The sequence below is a fragment of the Oryzias melastigma genome, linkage group LG7 (assembly GCF_002922805.2).
Source record: "Oryzias melastigma strain HK-1 linkage group LG7, ASM292280v2, whole genome shotgun sequence".
NCBI classification, from domain to species: domain Eukaryota; kingdom Metazoa; phylum Chordata; class Actinopteri; order Beloniformes; family Adrianichthyidae; genus Oryzias; species Oryzias melastigma.
Window position 1 is genome coordinate 2,575,508 of NC_050518.1, and position 17,340 is coordinate 2,592,847.

General features: G+C 37.4%; 1 protein-coding gene across 2 annotated transcripts in view; it reads left to right on the top strand.

The window, feature by feature from the left end:
• The window catches only part of celsr3 (cadherin, EGF LAG seven-pass G-type receptor 3), a 126,135-nt gene that overhangs the window by 45,619 nt on the left and 63,176 nt on the right, over positions 1–17,340 (top strand). Inside the window, exons 4-8 of one of the 2 annotated variants that reach the window (XM_024292383.2) lie at positions 11,114–11,336; positions 14,039–14,154; positions 14,483–14,571; positions 14,883–14,897; positions 15,293–15,450. In XM_024292383.2, the coding sequence (XP_024148151.1) occupies positions 11,114–11,336; positions 14,039–14,154; positions 14,483–14,571; positions 14,883–14,897; positions 15,293–15,450 (601 nt within the window). The remainder of the gene's footprint in view (positions 1–11,113; positions 11,337–14,038; positions 14,155–14,482; positions 14,572–14,882; positions 14,898–15,292; positions 15,451–17,340) is intronic. The other variant, XM_024292384.2, reaches the window with a different exon arrangement.

Sequence of the window (17,340 nt, forward strand, 5' to 3'; positions counted from 1 at the left end):
GCTTTGATGAATAAAACATCCACGTGAATGAAGGGCTGGCGTGAATGCATTTAGGAAGACGTGGAGGAAGAAAGGAAAGGAAGGAGCGGAAAAGGATGAAAAAGAAACAGAGACTTTACTTTAGATAAAGAGGGAGATGGAAAAGTGAAGGTTGGATCGAAAAGGAAGGAAGATGAGGATGCAGGAAGGGAGGAAGAGGAGCTATGCAAAAATAGAACTCCAAGTTTAAACAACCGAAAAGAGGACGGGGACCACTTTTCTTGGTGTGAAATGCAAATTACGCTGTTTTGTATTAGTGGTAAATATAATCCATTTTCTAAAAAATCTCAGCCTTTTATTTAGATTTAAAAAAAATATGTGCAAAATAAACACATAAGAGCTTTTTCTTGATTAAATAAGTAAACAGTTTGTCTGCTTTTTCAAAGCACAACTGTTGCAGATCTATTAAAAAAGTGACAAATTATTAAAAACTCCCATCAGCCACAGTGAGGAGAAATAAAACAATCGGTTAGTCAAAACTCAAAATATAAGGTTTAAAGATTTTTTCCACTCAAATGTGAGCGTGTTGCGTTGAGTCTTTGTCTGATCCTTTGTCTGACTGTGGTTCGTGGGTGTGTTCTCCCCACTTGTGGTGTGCTCATTAAAAGGGTCTGCGAGTGAGAAAACAAGTGCTTTCTTTCTCAGGGAACGCCCACTGCTTCACCTCAGTGTGAATCTTAGAGCCCCACTTCAAGAAAAAATGTGTTTTTACTGTTGATTTCTGATGTTTGAGGACGTGTCAAGAAAATGAAGAAAAAAATGAGCATTTTTTAAGGATTTCTTTGTTCAAACTGTTTGAAAATGAGCCACAAACGTCCTGCTCTGCTCCATTCTGATGCATCCACTTGCAGACAGATTAATTTATGTCTTTATTTTCCTCATCTGAGCTGGCATCTGGTTCAGACTGTACGGCTAGAAAGCCCCAAAACTGCTCGCCATTTTTGTTGCACCAGTAATGTTAGGTTAGGGTTGTGTTAATTCTTCAGTCTTTGTTCATTTTGGTTGTTAAGGTTTATGCTGGGGGAGCTGGGTAGATAGATTGAGGAACCAGGGTAGGGAGGGGTGTTTATTTTGAGTAAATGTCCTGTTTTTTAAAGACTTTGCTTTTTTAATGTGTATTTTATTTGCTTTTATGTAAAGCGTCTTGTGTTTCAACGGAATGAGAGGCGCTATACAAATCAATAAAGTTTGAGTTTGAGTGAGGGGGCTGTTAGCTAGAGGGAGAGCTCTCAGCTACGGGGAGGGGAAGGGGGTACGGGGTTGCTCCATGCCAATGGTCCCACAACTTAGAGGCAAATTTCTGCAACTCATCAGAAATTATATCCTAGGTAATGACATTTTTTTTTAAACTTTTTGGCTAAAATGTTTTAATAACAATTAAAGGAGCACTGAGGTCGCTTTTCAAATAGCTTAAAAGATTTAAACTGATCTAAATGGACTTTTGTGTCTTTGCTGGCCACTAAACCACTTCATGAGTTGAAAACAATAAAAAAGACGATCAGCATGAAAATGATCACAATTGCTGCTTCAACCTTCATTGTCCGAGTCCCAGATATGTGTGCATTCTGAGTGCACGTATATGTTTACTCTGTGCATTTTCGAGGTCTGTTTTAAAGGTCTCAACACGCCCATAATTCATGAGTTTATTTGTATTTTTATTTGTTTTAATATTAATGAGATGGTCTGTCTGGGTGAATGGCTGCGGCTGATAAAGGTGAGGCTATGTGTCAGTGTGTGTGTGTGTTTGTGTGGTTTTCCCCTTTAATTTGTTCCCTGTTGTGTGCGCTTTAATGAGAGTACATGTTCAGTGTGGGAAGCGTGTGAGGACGGGGGAAGGCTAATCGAGGACACAGATGTGATCATTTAAATGGCTCGGGGGCTTTTTTAAGCCGAGTTGGAAGTGTGAGAGTGTGCTTTGGGGTGATTCGGTGGTGTGAACAAGTGTGTTTGTCAGCCAAATGTGCAAGATGCCTGGTGGCAAAGGAGTGAGAGCCAAGGAGGAGAAATAGTGTCCTGAAAAATGGGATGGAGAATTAATGAACGGTGCTGAGATACGAGCACAGTAAATGGAGAAGTTAATATTTGGAAAATAAGCTGACTGCATGGGATTGAATGATTTGATACCTTTTATGAAAATGAAGAAAACAAAAGTCAATTTAGGTCATTTTTAAAATCTTTGGTACACTATATAATAAATATTGTTGATATTAATTTTTTGGAGTGTATTTTTGTCTTTTTTTATTACATTTTTTTTAAACCATTGTAACAAGGTAATATCCCCTGTCTAGCCTGCCTAGCCTAACCAATTCTAATTTAGTCTAGTCTTGTCTAGTCCAGTCTATCCTAACCTAGCCTACCCTAGTCTAGTCTGGTCTATTCCAGTCTAGCCTAGTTTAGTTTATTCTATCTTAACCTAGTCTAGTCTAGTCCAGTCTAGCCTAGTTTAGTTTAGTCTAGCCTAAGCTAGTCTAGTCTATCTTAACCTAGCCTAGTCTAGTCTATCCTAGTCTATTCTGGTCTAGTCTAGCCTAGCCTAACCTACCCTAGTCTAGCCTAGCCGAACCTAGTCTAGTCTAGTCTATCTTAACCTAGCCTAGTCTAGTCTATCCTAATCTAGTTTGGTCTAGTCTAGTCTAGCCTAGCCTAACCTAACCTAGTCTAGTCTAGCCTAACCTAGTCTATTCTGGTCTAGTCTAGCCTAGCCTAACCTACCCTAGTCTAGCCTAGCCTAATCTAGTCTAGTCTAGCTTAGCCTAGCCTAGCCTAGTCTATCCTAATCTAATTTGGTCTAGTCTAGTCTAGCCTAACCTAACCTAACCTAGTCTAGTCTAGCCTAACCTAGCCTAGTCTGGTCTATTCTAATCTAGTCTGGTCTAGTCTAGTCTAGCCTAACCTAACCTAGTCTAGTCCAGCCTAACCTAGTCTATTCTGGTCTAGTCTAGCCTAGCCTAACCTACCCTAGTCTGGCCTAGCCTAATCTAGTCTAGTCTATCTTAACCTAGCCTAACCTAGTCTGTCCTAATCTAATTTGGTCTAGTCTAGTCTAGCCTAACCTAACCTAGTCTAGTCTAGCCTAACCTAGCCTAGTCTGGTCTATTCTAATCTAGTCTGGTCTAGTCTAGCCTAGCCTAACCTACCCTAGTCTAGCCTAGTCCAGTCTAGTTTAGCCAAACCTAAGCTAACCAAACCTAACTAAACCAAACCTAACCTAACCTAACCTAACCTAACCTAACCAAATCTAACCTAACCAAATCTAACCTAACCTAACCTATTCTAGTCTAGTCTAGTCTAGTCTGGTCTAGCCTAACCTACCCTCGTCTAGTCTTGTCTAGTCTATCTTAGCTTAGTCTATTCTATTCCAATGATACATGTAAATCTGGCCTCACATTCCATTATCTGGTTCCCATCCTGTGTTCTGTGACTGATTTGGACTTTTCAGAACTCTTCTAGCTTCGGGTGTGGTTCTCTCCTCCTCTTTGTTTGCCTTTGTGGTCCTGTTTGAGTGTGAGTTGTGAGTGTGAGTTTTAACAATTCATGAGTGCCGGGGTGTCTCATGTGTGTCTTTTAATATTTGTGTTCAAATGATTTTTTTAAAAAAAGGATTTACTGACTCACAGCTGTGGCACAATGAGTCTGTGCCACCTTAAAGATGTGATGACTCTGCCAGTGGGTTTCCTGGCATCTAAAGCATCTCAAAGTGCAAGCAGAGATATGATGATGCCAGACAGCCTGGAGGAGGGGGGCGATGATCCATGTCCTTTGTGAACATGTGTGTGTTGAGAAGAAGAGAGGAAAACATTATTTGTTTAAAAAAAAAATGAAAATATGTACTGCATTCACTAGTAAAAAAAAATGAATGCTCGTCTCAGTTTGGGCTTGTTTGAGGCCGTCAGCAGATTTCCAAACAGGGTCCTTGAGGAGCCGTTTGTCTTGAGGCTGGTTTGAACCCCGTCTGCGGTGGCTATGGAGAGGGCATCGGTGTGGGTGTTCTTTGTGCGCAGCTGCTTTATGTCAGACACTGTGTTTGTCCAAATGTGCTCAAGGAAAGGTGGAAAGCAAACGAGCATCCCTGCACGCTGTGGGTGTTTCAGTCTTGAGAGACACCAGTGTTTGCTTGACTGGCAGCCAAGTCTGTGTTTGTTCTCTATCTGCAGATTTCTCTTTTGTTGTGTTTTTGTTTGTCCAGTCAGCGCTGAATCAACAGAATCAGAGACAACAGAGAAATACTTTTATCCCAGCTATTTATTTGTTCAAACACCTTTTAAATCCTGCACTGCAAGAAGAGGAGGCGTAAAAATAGGAAACGAATGGTAATTTTAAGAAGAAGTAGTAAAATTATCTGTCCGAGCAGCTAGTAAAACCACCAAAAAGGGAAAAACAAGCTTTAAAAAACAACTTTTAGATAGAATTACTTCTAATTGAGTATTGTACATCCCAGAAATTTTTTTATGGTTTTTATATTCCTACTTGATGTTAATTTTGATCAAAGCAAAATGAATAAATAAAGAAAATGACTTATTTTTAGAATAAAATGTGAAATAAATGAGAATCTTAGTACGTTTGCTTATTTTAATAAGTCCTCACAAAATCTCAAACCAGCACTTAATCTGAACATAAAGCTAAATCTTTGTTCCCGAAATGATGAAGATGAATGTCAGTCTAACTCAGGGGTGAGCAAACTACAGCCGGGGGGCCACATGTGGCCATTTAAACTATTTAATCTGTCCCACCAAACTGGAATAAATGATTCCAATGTTTTATTTTCATTGTAGTTCAGGTCTCTTCCCATAGATGACACACTACAAATAAATTCACCTTTGTTCAGGTGTAGAAATTTATTCTGCATTCATTGATATTTGTCGTTTTTCCTGATGTGCACGTGTGATTTTCAAGTCTGACAGTCATTTTTCCGATGATTCCATGAACGCAGCATATCCCTGAGTTTGGGTTTTCCCTGAGAAACTTCAACCCATTGGTGAAAATGGCACTAAAATAAGAACAACAACTCAAAATTTTATGTTTTAGAGTTATTTTTAACCAAGATTAAGACATATTTAATCCAAATTTTGTGTTTTCTTTCTTTTGCAAGGTGAATTACCAAAATGCCACAATTGGTCCAGCTCTCCTGACAAATTTTAGAACCCTTTGTGGCCTACAAGTAAGAACGTTTTCCCATCCCTGGTTTAATTTGTCAACATTTGTTGAATTTTAAATAACATCTTTAAAAAATTGAACCAAAAATTGCATTTTTTGCGTCTTAAATCAATTTTTTTCATTGTCAAGAATATTGAGTAAAATGATGTTCCAAGATCTTAGCTCTTAATGAGGCAAAAAAATCTGATTTTTAGAAACGTTAATAGTAGAGTAAAGAGAAGTTAAAACAACGTAAAATATCTTGAATATCAAAATGCAAGGTATTTCATTTTTGTAAGTTTCAAATGGTTTACAGAGTAAAAAATGTCTGTTCTTTCTGTTGAGAAGTTGCAGGTGAATCAATTTGTGTCGGTTTGCATTAATCTGATGAAAATCAGGCAACATTTCAGCTCAACAAGTGCTTTAGAGCAGCTCCTCAGAAATCAGCGGCGTGCTGCGTCGCACATCCAACACCATTTACATTTCTGATGTACAGTGAATGCAGTTGTCTATAGGGAAAAGAAGCACCTGTTTAACCTTTAACATTTCAAGAGGTTATTTTATACACTGCTGGGATAAGAAGCCGTCTTTAAAATCAACACCAGCCTTGTAAATGTCACATATCCATTCCTGAGCAGATTAGTGGTCCTCAGAAATGTGGGGACTGCAGACAGCTGATGGCATTTCTGAATCTATAAACTTCCATCTTATCTAAATGACAAGAAACTCTCTGAATCAGAAACCGAGGCAGGGAAACTTCTCGTTTAACGTAGCTCAATTTACAGTTTCCTCTGATTACAGTTAATATTTTTATGTGTTTTTTAAATTTCAAAATCAAAATTGTTTGCCTGTGAAATTACATTTTTATATATACATTAATAGCTAATGTGTACTGTACACTTGGGCTTTGAAGCAGACGTGTTGCCCTGAACTTGGATTCAAGTCACTGGTTTAAAATCAAACTTCGTTGCATTCAGGTTACATCAGTAAAAGTCTCCAGCCAGAAACCTGAAGAGCAAGTTTCTTCTCTGTGGTGACCCTTGAAATGGGGAGCCACCAGAAGATAGCAAAACAGTTTTAAAAAACTGGCAGGTAAATGAGTTCTCTTACTTAGAAGTGAAGGGAATGACATTTAAGAAAAGTAATCTGTGGATTTTATTAATTAATTTCTGTTTTTAGATGTTTGTTTCTTCATAACTGAAACCCTCAAAGGCCCATTCCAGTGAAAACTGTGTTTTTAGCATGTTCTCGTAAAATGTTCTCATGATAGAGGAGATACGTTAAATCATTTAAGGTTAAAACTGCATTCCTAAGTGTTTATCTAAATTCAAATTGGGAGGAATCAGGATGAAAAACCACTGTTTAAAAAAGTTCTCTTTTGTGACTCAACAAGTGAAAAGGGTGAGCCAAAGTCACCCTGCTCTGCTCCATTCTGATGCATCCACCTGCAGACAAATAGATCCATGAATGTTGTCATTTTCCTCATCCATGTTGACAAGTGACTGGATAGTTCCAATATGGTTCCCATTTTTGCTGCTCCGCTAATGTTAGGCTGAGGTTTTGGGGGGTTGTATAAACTAGCAGGGAAGAGTGAAGGATGATGGGACATCAGCAGAGGCTTACTTCCATACCAACAACTCAGAGGTGAATTTCTGAGGAACTCCTGTCACGCTACGCAAACTTTGTCCAAGAAAACGACACGAATTTTTAGATTTTACTTAAAATAATGACTGAATAAATACCTAAAATAACATCTTACATAATTAATCACAAGTAGATCGCTTTAAAGGGAGTGGGAGGAAGCAAGCTTATATCGATCATAAGCATATTCATTATCATGATTAAAAGACTGTTGATTATGTTGCAGACTGGACATATTTAGTTTATTTATTTTAATGTAGATATTGTCTATGAGAAATGTTTTAACCATAAGGATAATTTTTTTATGCCTCAGTATTGTGAGAATCATTTCTTTAATTTAGTTATTTCCTATTTTATTTTGAAAATACCTGTTAGACGCAGCAGGATATTTCCCCTTTTGTTGGAGTGTGCGCGTGTCCAGGCGAGAGATGTGTTTATGATGATGTGTATGCGATCACGTTCTCTTGCTCCGGCTGCCTCAGAGAAAGTAATAATAATAAAAAAATAAAAATAAAAAAAACACTCAGTTCTGGGTGAATAAAGTCGTCAAAACAAAGACGGAGTTCTGTCTATTTTCAAGGGTGCAACAATTACAACAGATCAAAATGTGACCAGAAAGCTGAATAAAACAAGTAATTTTCACTTGTGGACATTTTTAGACAAAAATAGTTTTTTGCTCCGATTGTTGTGTTTTACTGGGAGTCACCAGAGGAGTACTGAAGAAAAACTTGAAGACTAAAATCAACATTTTCTACTTGAGCTGTTGATCTTCTGCTGTCAGCGTGGATTCATCTTTTGTCCTATCAGTACTTGATGATCAGATTTTCTTGGCGTAGAGAGTCCTTCTCACGAAAAAGAAACAAAAACTCATTTATTTTTTACTTTTTGTATGCTGTTGTTTGCATTAAGACAAACCAATACAGACACTTTTCTGTCAGTTTAACCTTTATATTGTGTTTGGGTCAAGTGTATAAATGGGTTGATTTGATCTAAAAATATATAAGTGTTACATTTTTTTTTTTAGTTATTGAGGCTGGAAGTACAAATCTGTGAATATCTCACTGATTTCACTGAACTGTTTTTGTGCGCCTCCTGCTCAAACTGACGGCAATAAAATGCTATGATCTATGAGACTTCTATTAGAGTATTTATCCGTAATGAGAAGCTTGAAATGTATTGCGATGTCTATGATGATAATATAATGATGATACATCCACTCCCTGATGTTCTATTCTACTCTTATTGAGTCTGAAACTAGGTAATCGGAGCTGGACATCTCTAATCAGTTCCAATAGTGATCTGGTTGTTGGAAAAAAAGGAAATTCCACCATTTTTTTTTGTTTGTTTGTTTTTTTGTGAAGACTTTGAAAAACTGCATTCCTCAAGAATCTTTTAATGTGTGACAAAAAAGAGTTTATGATTTAATCATTAAATAAAAATAAGACTTTGTTATCAAAGTCAGTATTTCAAAGAGATCAAGAAAAAGGGAATACTAAAAGAATAAAATACTTTCAGATCGTTCATCTGTGGGATTTAGAACAGTGACACAAAGTCTTGCTTTTAATGTTCCAGGCTAGAATAATTGTTTTTTTTTCTCTCATTTGGGTTTCAGTCCAGAATTCTTGTGTGTAGGATATATCAAAAGAGGTCCCAAAATATGTTGATTAATATTTAGAGTTTAGAACACTGATCATAGCGCTCGCTCTCATGCACTGAGGAGATGTTAGATTGTTTACTATCCTAAATCAGAAGTGTGGAATGAGGTTACACAGCATAAAACTAAGCATTTAAGGGTTCAATGAAGGCTAATGCCAGATTATTCAATTTTGTGTTTTTGTAGAATTGTTAAACATGTGTTTGCAGATTTGTTTCACAAACCAGCTAACACAAAAGCTTTAGATCTGTTTCTTCAGTCGTGTTTCTAAGTGGTTTTTCCAGGATACAGCTGACTTGTTTGGTGATTGTTCAAGAACATTTTGACTTACTACTATTATTTTTTTTATTTCAGTCAGTTTTGGCAACTTTTGCTCATTTTGCTCCTCGTCCAGAATCTGGTTTTACCTCAGGAACAATCAAATGTAAATTCTTGTTTTAAAACCCCACCCTCCTCAGTGATTCACTTTCAGCTGATAAGAGCCTCGCTAATGAAATTCAGCCGTGTGTTTCAAAGGATTCACGTCGGACAAAGTAATCTGAGCCTGGCTGACAGCACACCTAAAGGTTGGTGGTTGGATAAAAGCTTTTGATGAGCAACTGCTCTCTGATGGTTGGATTACAGCCGACGTTTAAAACTCTTCATGCAAGTCATGAGGCCGTGACGAGGATTATGAAAGTCAAACGATATTAAAGCGAACCGATACCCAGTGCTTGTTGGAGCTTGATGCTGGAGGTGAAATCTGTTTAAAGAAGATGTATCGTTTTTAAGAGATCTGACACAGTTTTCCAGTGTATCAATAAAAAGAGACTCATTTTTACAGGAGTCCTTTAGGACGAGTTCATAGCATCTTTTTCCTCACATGTCTGTTGAAAGCAAATGCTTTTGTACCAGGATGGTCCCTTGTACAACTGCCACAACATGATAGAGTCCTAAAGGTTTTTAACGAAAAACAATAAATATATAATCAGAATAAATTCAATTTAACATTTAAGACATCAATCTTGAAGTTCTACTGGTATAAATAACTTTTGGATTCTTGGCATCATTGTGTTTTAATAGATTTATTTCAAAGCAGGTGAGGTTAGAACTGCTTATATGAATTATTTAACATTTATATTTCAATTCTTATTATGCACGAGTCCACAAATAAGGTTGTCTCAAAACGCTCACAAATATATAAAAAAAACATCAGATAGCTGTATTAATTATGCTATCATCAAGTTTAATCAAGTTAATCCCCATAATCCTTATACTGAGCAAGCAGAAGGTGACAGTGGAAAAACTACCTTTAATGGGAAGAATATGAAGGAAAACTGAAAAATACTGATATACTTGTATCGATTTAAAATACTGCCAAGGCAATTTTTAATTATTAATTGCAAGCAAACATGCAGTTTAGTCTTTCTTTTGTCTTCCACTGAAATAGAAATGCTAGAAAACAGGAGAAAAAAATACGATAAATAAATGTGTCACTAGTTTTGATTAATTTGAGTTAATCTGGTCTTTTCCTTCATGTTTAGATTTTTAACTCTCCAGATAAGTGATCAACATGATGGTAAAAGGTGTTAAAGTACTGTCTACCGTCAAAGGGATTTATTATTATTATTACTAATTATTAGATCTGTAAGATTTAAGATCATTTTCTTATCTTCTGCTTCACAACAGTGTTGAATTGCTTTTTAGATGCAAAGTCTTTAAGTATATAATTACTTTTACTTGAACAGATTAAAAAATATATATATTCTGCACCAATGTTGTTATGCTAAGTTCAATAATAAATGGATGTAGCCAAGTTATAATAATAGAAAATGTCATGTTTGACTTTTAAAATATTTGTTCAAATAAATACAGATCTTATTGACAGTGTATTTTATTTTGAAAGGAACGTATTAGCCATTATGTCAAAAGTAGAATAAATAAAATTTGAATGATAAATAAATAACACTATCAGAATGTAATTATTGTAAATATTAAAAACTACATTTGTTTAGGTTAATGGCCACAAAAATATAAATGAAGTGTTTTTTTCTAAACGTTGAAGTGAGACTTTGCTTTGCTGCTCTTATTAGGTTTTAATCAGTAAGAAACGTAATGACTCTTTTAGCATTAAAGGTCATATATCATAGTATTCTAAGCATTTCAGAGTAAACCATTTCCCTATACATGATTATATATTACCCTTGGTGCACTAAAGAGTTTTTTTCTGAGGAATTATCATTATAATACACTTAAAAGCTCTAAAAAGTTGATTTTGAATTATTTTGGCCCTAAAAGGTTGCAGACCCCTGATGTTGATGAAGACAAAGAATAAAAGAGAAAAGAACTTGTGGAACATCCTAAATTACATGTTAACAAGAAGAAGTTTTTTTGACTTAAGGTTTTTTAAAAATGAGCTGTAAAGGAACCTTACCATGATTTTCTTAAGCCTTTCAGAGTGAACTATTACCACATATATATATGATCACATATTACCTTTGGAACACTAAAAAACTATAACCCCCCAAAAAGTGTAGCCCAACATCAGTAACCCCAGAATCGTGTTGAAGAAATAACCCGAGTGTTTTAAGGGTTGGAAATGTCTTGTATTTGAAAGCGGGAAATGAAATTCTGCCTGTAGATCACACGGTTTGTCTTCCGCTTCAGGTGACCGCTGTGAGTTTGACCGGCACCATGGAAAGTGCAATTCCGACGTGTGTCGGAACGGAGGGACATGCCAGGAGCTCTCTGGAGGAGGTTTCCGCTGCGCCTGTCCCGCAGGAGGCTACGAGCATCCCTACTGTACCGTCACCGCCCGCTCCTTCCTGCCAAAGTCATTTGTCATGTTCAGAGGCCTGAGGCAGCGGTTCCACCTCTCCATCTCTTTAACGTGAGTATATGAGGAGGTCACCCTTTCCCTCTTCTCTAAAAGTGTAAAGCTGCAGGAAATGGTTAAACCTCTTTACTCTCTCAGTCTCGCTCTGAAAGAGTGAAGTTCATCAGCACTCCTTGATTCTGAGCTCTTTCTTTCCCCTCTTTGCTTTAATCTATTTATTTCATCTCCGTCTGAAATCGATCCTGTTACTCATAGTTCTTCCCTTTCGCTGCTTCCATCTTTCTCTAAAGGGACGCGCTCTGTCTCTACACTCTCCTCTTTTATCTGTCAATTTATTGGTTTCAGTAACATCTCCACGGTCATCTCTCTTTCAACTTTATCTTTTTTTATCTAGCATCTGATCTCCTTCATACTGCCTCACATGTTTCCACAAAGGAGAAGAATTCCTGCCGCTTATGGAGGAAAGTGAGGACAGAGATTATTTGAGATCCCTCCCAAACCTACATTAATGTACCCACATTTTTTTATAGGTCTTGTTTTATAGGAATTTGTGTTATTTATGTTTTTTTCCCCACAGTTCAGTTAGTATTACAGCTTTGTTGGGAGTTTTTCTCTTCATTTATGTTCTTTGTCGTGCTCATCCCCACCTTTGTTTGCCTGCTGCTTCTTCACGTCTTCAGAATGAGTGGTTGTCTAGAGGATATCTCAAGTGGTCCTGAGAGTGACCAAGAGGGTTGATGGTTGCCATGGATGACATCATTGAATGAAGGTTGCTAAGGTGGAGCTGCTTGAGATAATGCAGCTGTCATGTAGTTCCAATTCAAGATGAAACACGAGCGTTGCTGCTTTCCAGTTCGGGAACATGAAATCCAAACCCTCCAGTTGTCGGGAAATTATACAAAAAAAGAAGAAAAAAAAAAGAATCTAGTGCTATAAATACCAATGTAACATATTTTTGTTCTTAAAATCTTGGTTTACTGCTGAGCTGAAGGACTTCCAGGATTAAGAATTAAAATAAAAGTATAACAGGATTTGATTCCTTTTAGGACGAAGTTGGTTTAAATTAATCTTCGTGTGCAGATTTTAGATTCAAATAATGAATTTCTAAAAGAGTAATCAGAAAAATGCTGACATGTGAAGTGCAGTCCTTGCATTTATCCATTCCCTCAGCTTCTTTATCCCTGATTTGCTGACTCCACTCATCATCTCTGCTAACAAAGCTCATGTTGTTCAGCTTTTTGGGATTTCTTTTTTCTGTTTTTTTCCAGAAAAATTGCATGGCTATTAACTCTGAGGGGTGTAGACAAGGGAGCAGCTTAACCACACAATAAATTGATTGAAACTTGTTTATTTGACAAATTAATACAATGCTCCACTCTACATTTGCTTTCAGTATTACACTAAATGAAAAACATGACCTGCAGCTACGCAGTAAACTGTGAAAAACAAATCTGGAAATTGGCTTTAACTTAATGCAAAGAGGATAACTACTTCTTTCTTAGGACGTAATAACTCCTGGCAGACATATATTATCTGGTTGCTTGAATGCTGTCTGGATTTATAGATATATAATTGACTTCTTTATGAGATTGGATTTCCTCCATTTCACCTTTCTAATGGGAGGGAAGCCAATTTTCCGAGAAAAGTGTCAGGGACTCAGTGGCTAATTTTAAGAGGGAGAATGTTTGTGTCTAAGTGAGAATAGAGCCTGTCAATGGTGTGTTATACCCAGGGTAAACATATTACACAGTTTTTAAAGACCCACTGCCAGGAAAATTGTGTTTTTGTATCATTTACTGTAAATGGAATAAATATATTAGGAAAATTAAGCTTAAAAATGAATTTCTGAGTATTTCTTTATTCAAACTGTTGTGAATCTGGAGCATATGAAAAAATGGGGTTGGAAAAAGAAAAGAAGATGTTCAAAATATGCTGGGCGGGCCACAATCTCCCTGCTCTGCTCCATTCTGATGCATCCACATGCAGACAAATAGATAGGTCGGTGTATGTCTTCGTGTCCTCGTCAGAGCTGGAATCTGGTGAAAACTCTATGGCTGGATGGCTCCAATATTGATCTGCATTTTCACTGTACAAGTACATGGAAAAATGTTGAGTACATCTTAAAATGACCTGTGCTTTATCAAGTTTTTTTGTTTGTTTTTTGGCAAAAATTGTATTAAAAGCTCAAAAGATGATCAGAGTGGGGCTTTTACCTGTGAAATAAAGAGGACTGAGTGCTTTAGTTTGGTTTTTGGTCATGGTCTCTCTGTCATCCCCACAGGGTTTGTGATGTCAGTTATCCACAGCTGATAGTCTGCTGTGTATTTCAGTTCTTCATTGTCACGTCAAATACTTTTTGCTTCTGTTTTTTATCATGTTCAAGTCATTTATTTAATATATGAAGTCCCCCTATAACATGTTTTTTATTTTGAAAAAAGAAGTAGAGTTTTAATTATAATTATGAAGTTTTTAACCAAAATTCCACAACCCAAATGTCTTAAAGATACATTTTTCATGTTGATATGAAGCCTCTATTTCCAAAATCTCCTCTGAGGAGGCGTGGCTTTTGGGCTGAGTTGCTCCGCCCCTGACCCCCCCATCTGGTTATGATAGCTCTGTGTCTTGCTAGCATAAATCTTCATGCCAGTCCATTTAAAATTTGCAATATTTTGGCCAAAGTTGACAGTACACATCTATCAGAATAAAAATAATACACATAATACATTCTAACTGTTTTCTGTGTTCATCTTCTCCAGTTTTGCCACTCTGGAGAGCAGCGGTCTTCTCTTCTATAATGGGCGCTTCAATGAGAAACACGACTTTATCGCCTTGGAAATCGAAGACGGACAAGTGGTTTTCAAGTATTCCACAGGTATTACTGTTGCTGGTGTTTAAGCACTGTTCATGTTCCCTCAAGGAATGCAAATAGAGCCCATATGTGTTTGTCTGAGCCACGCACCTGGACAGATTGTGTAAAAATTCACAAATGTGTCCTCTGAGACAGTAAAGTCCCATCTCTGTCTGCACCCTGAGGGGGTTAAAGCTGCCAGCCTTCCTAACAATAAAGCTGAATTTATTTTAGACATGCGTTCATATAAAAAGGGAAATATACTTTTATTTCAGATTTTATTTATGAGGAAGATGTCATTTCCGTGTGTTTTTGCTCATGGATTAATGCAACCTTCCTGCTCTGCCTGCAGGTGAATCATCCACTCAGGTGAGTCCCTTCCTGCCTGGCGGCGTCAGCGATGGAAACTGGCACACCGTTCACATCCATTATTACAATAAGGTGTGTTTACTTGACATCCCAGCACCTCAGTTCTCTCTGCACCGTTTTTATTTCATAACTCCCATTTGATCTCAGATGTCTGTCTGATTCAGTACGTCTCGATTTAAGTGAAAGTAAATCCGCAGTGATAGTTTGCTTTTCAGTTGCTGCATATTGTTCTTCTGAAGCGTCGGCAGAAAAGTTTCCCGCGCAGGAAAAGCACTTTGAATTAAAATGATGTGTTACAGTGTGGGTGTTCGCTTGCCACTATTTTATTCATGCAGATTTGCTGCATATCTCCTTTAATTTTCTTCATGTTTCATTTTCCTCAGCCAGCTACACGCTATGTGAGTATGAGTGTGTGTCTGGGTGCACATGTGCTAGCTTTCTGCCTTTTTTCCTCCTATTCTTTCCTTTCCATGCTTTTCTTCACCACAAAACAAGAGAAGAGCGAGTGTGGCATCTGCTTTTACACCACTTTTCTTACCTATTTGCAATTTCTTTTCGCTTTTACCTTTTCTTTTCTTGTCAGACTAATGGAAAATTTTCCATCTCCCTTCCTGACAAATTGTAGAGTCCCAGTTTAGACACTGATCTGCTGCGTTCAGTCTGTATCTGGTGTGTTGTAGTGTAGAGAATAATTGCTGTTGTATCTCCTGCATGTTGACTTGTCTCATGTGTTGTTTCTTCTTGTCTGCTTCTTTGGACATAAATTCAATCTGGTGTGTTTGTGTGTGTTCAGCCCAAACGCAGCATGATTGGAGAAGCTCAGGGTCCATCAGATGAAAAGATAGCTGTGGTGAGCATCGACGACTGTGATACGGCCTTGTCGCTTCGCTTCGGCACACAGCTGGGAAATTATAGCTGTGCAGCGCAGGGGAAACAGACCAGCAATAAGAAGTGAGTGCTGCTTGTTTTTGTCTGGTTTCATCATTTGCATTTAAACAGCAAGCATGATTTAAAGCAGTGAACATAGAAAGGTCTTGGTCACGATGTAGTGTGACCAGAGCGGCCTGGTTTACACAGGAGGCAGACGTCCAAAAGGTCCAGGAACAGCATTTTTCTTTATTTGACTTAAACCTACACTGACTACACAGCTCCTCCCCCTTCACATTCAGATCCTCCCCCTTTTATGGGCTCCAAATTAATTGACTTCCACCGCACAGGAAGAAAGCCGCTTCAACCACACAAAAAAAGACACAATAAAAAAATTTAATTTGGATGAAACTCCTGTACGACTTTATGGAGTGAGTTTTGTGAAACCATACTGAAAGCAAAAGAAACAGTTTTAACATCAAAATGTTCTAAGTTGCAAACAAGATGTAAAGGGTTGCAAATAAAACATTTAATATTTGCTTTAAAAAACTTTTTTTCCCGTTTGCAGCTTCCAAAAACATGTTTTCGTTTGCAAAGTTTAAAAAAAACAAATAAAAATGCGAACAAACGTTTTTAGATGCGTAGTGCCTCATCTCGCTTTCGCCCTATCTTTGATTTTGTGTTGAATATTTTCTCAGCATTACATTTGTGCCACCCCAGACAGCCTTCTGATTGGTTTAGATTCGATCCAATCAGGTGTTTTGCCTTGCAATGCCGCGTCTTGCAACACTTTATAATTTGTTTGCAACTTACAAAAATGTTATCTTAAAACTGTTACTTTTCCTTGCAATATGGTTTCACAAAAATCACTCCATAGAAAAACGTCTCAGGTTCATCTCCGTGCAGCTGCACTTGCATTTCATTCCAATTTGTATAAATGGACTAGAGTTTTTAAATGAATATTTTTTCTTCTCAAGCCAAAGATAGGGTAACAGCGAGATGAGGCACTACGCATCTAAAAACGTTTCTTCGCAGCTATTTTTTAAAGCAAAAAAAAAGTTAGCAAATGCAAAAAAAAACAGAAAGTTTTTGATTCATCATTTTATTTGCAACACTTTACATTTTGTTTGCAACTTAGAAAATTTTGATCTCAAAACTGTGACTTTTGCTTGCAATATGGTGCCACAAAAATCACTCTATAAGACTTCGTCACATACTACAAAATGTCATTGCTTGGCGACATAAATGCAGGTTTTTCAGGTGGCCACATAACGGCATTTGTAATCAATAGATGCGGTGGCTGTGGAGGTGTCTAGAAAAAGCTGAAATTTTATGTCGACTGGACGATTTTTCTCCAAAAGTTGACATCGGTCATTAACCACCCGGGCACACATGAGGTTGCACGGTATCAGTCCATGGGCGAATCTTAAGTCACCCCCTCTTGTTGCCAACATTGTGACAGTCTAGCAATTTGAATTAGATAAGCTCTGGGAGCATTTCCTACAGCTTTGCCTCCTTCACTATTGTCTGAGCCATTTGAACAGCAAATAACTCAGTGTTCACAAAAATGTATGTTTTCCACAACAACTGAGAACTTAATCCCCAAATGAATTACAGTGCCATAAAGTAAAAGAATGCTGCCTAAATGCAATACTTTAAAAAGATCATTTCAACTGCTCTGAACTAGGACAGGTGCATTCACAGACCTGTGGTCAATGTTTTTCCCAATTAACAAACAATTAGCTGCTGATATGAGACTTTATAATGATGCCAAATAAGTCACAAGCTAATTTAGAAGCCAAACCTTATTTCTCAGTGGAGAATCTTAATTACAGCGTCACCATTCATCCCTGAGGCCTTCATTTTCAATCCATGGAGGTAAATTTACTCAAGAGCTTTTTTGAACCTTTGGTGCACCTGAGGACAGGCTCAGTGCAGTCATTACTCTGGGCCGAGTTTGGTGTTTACTCAGGA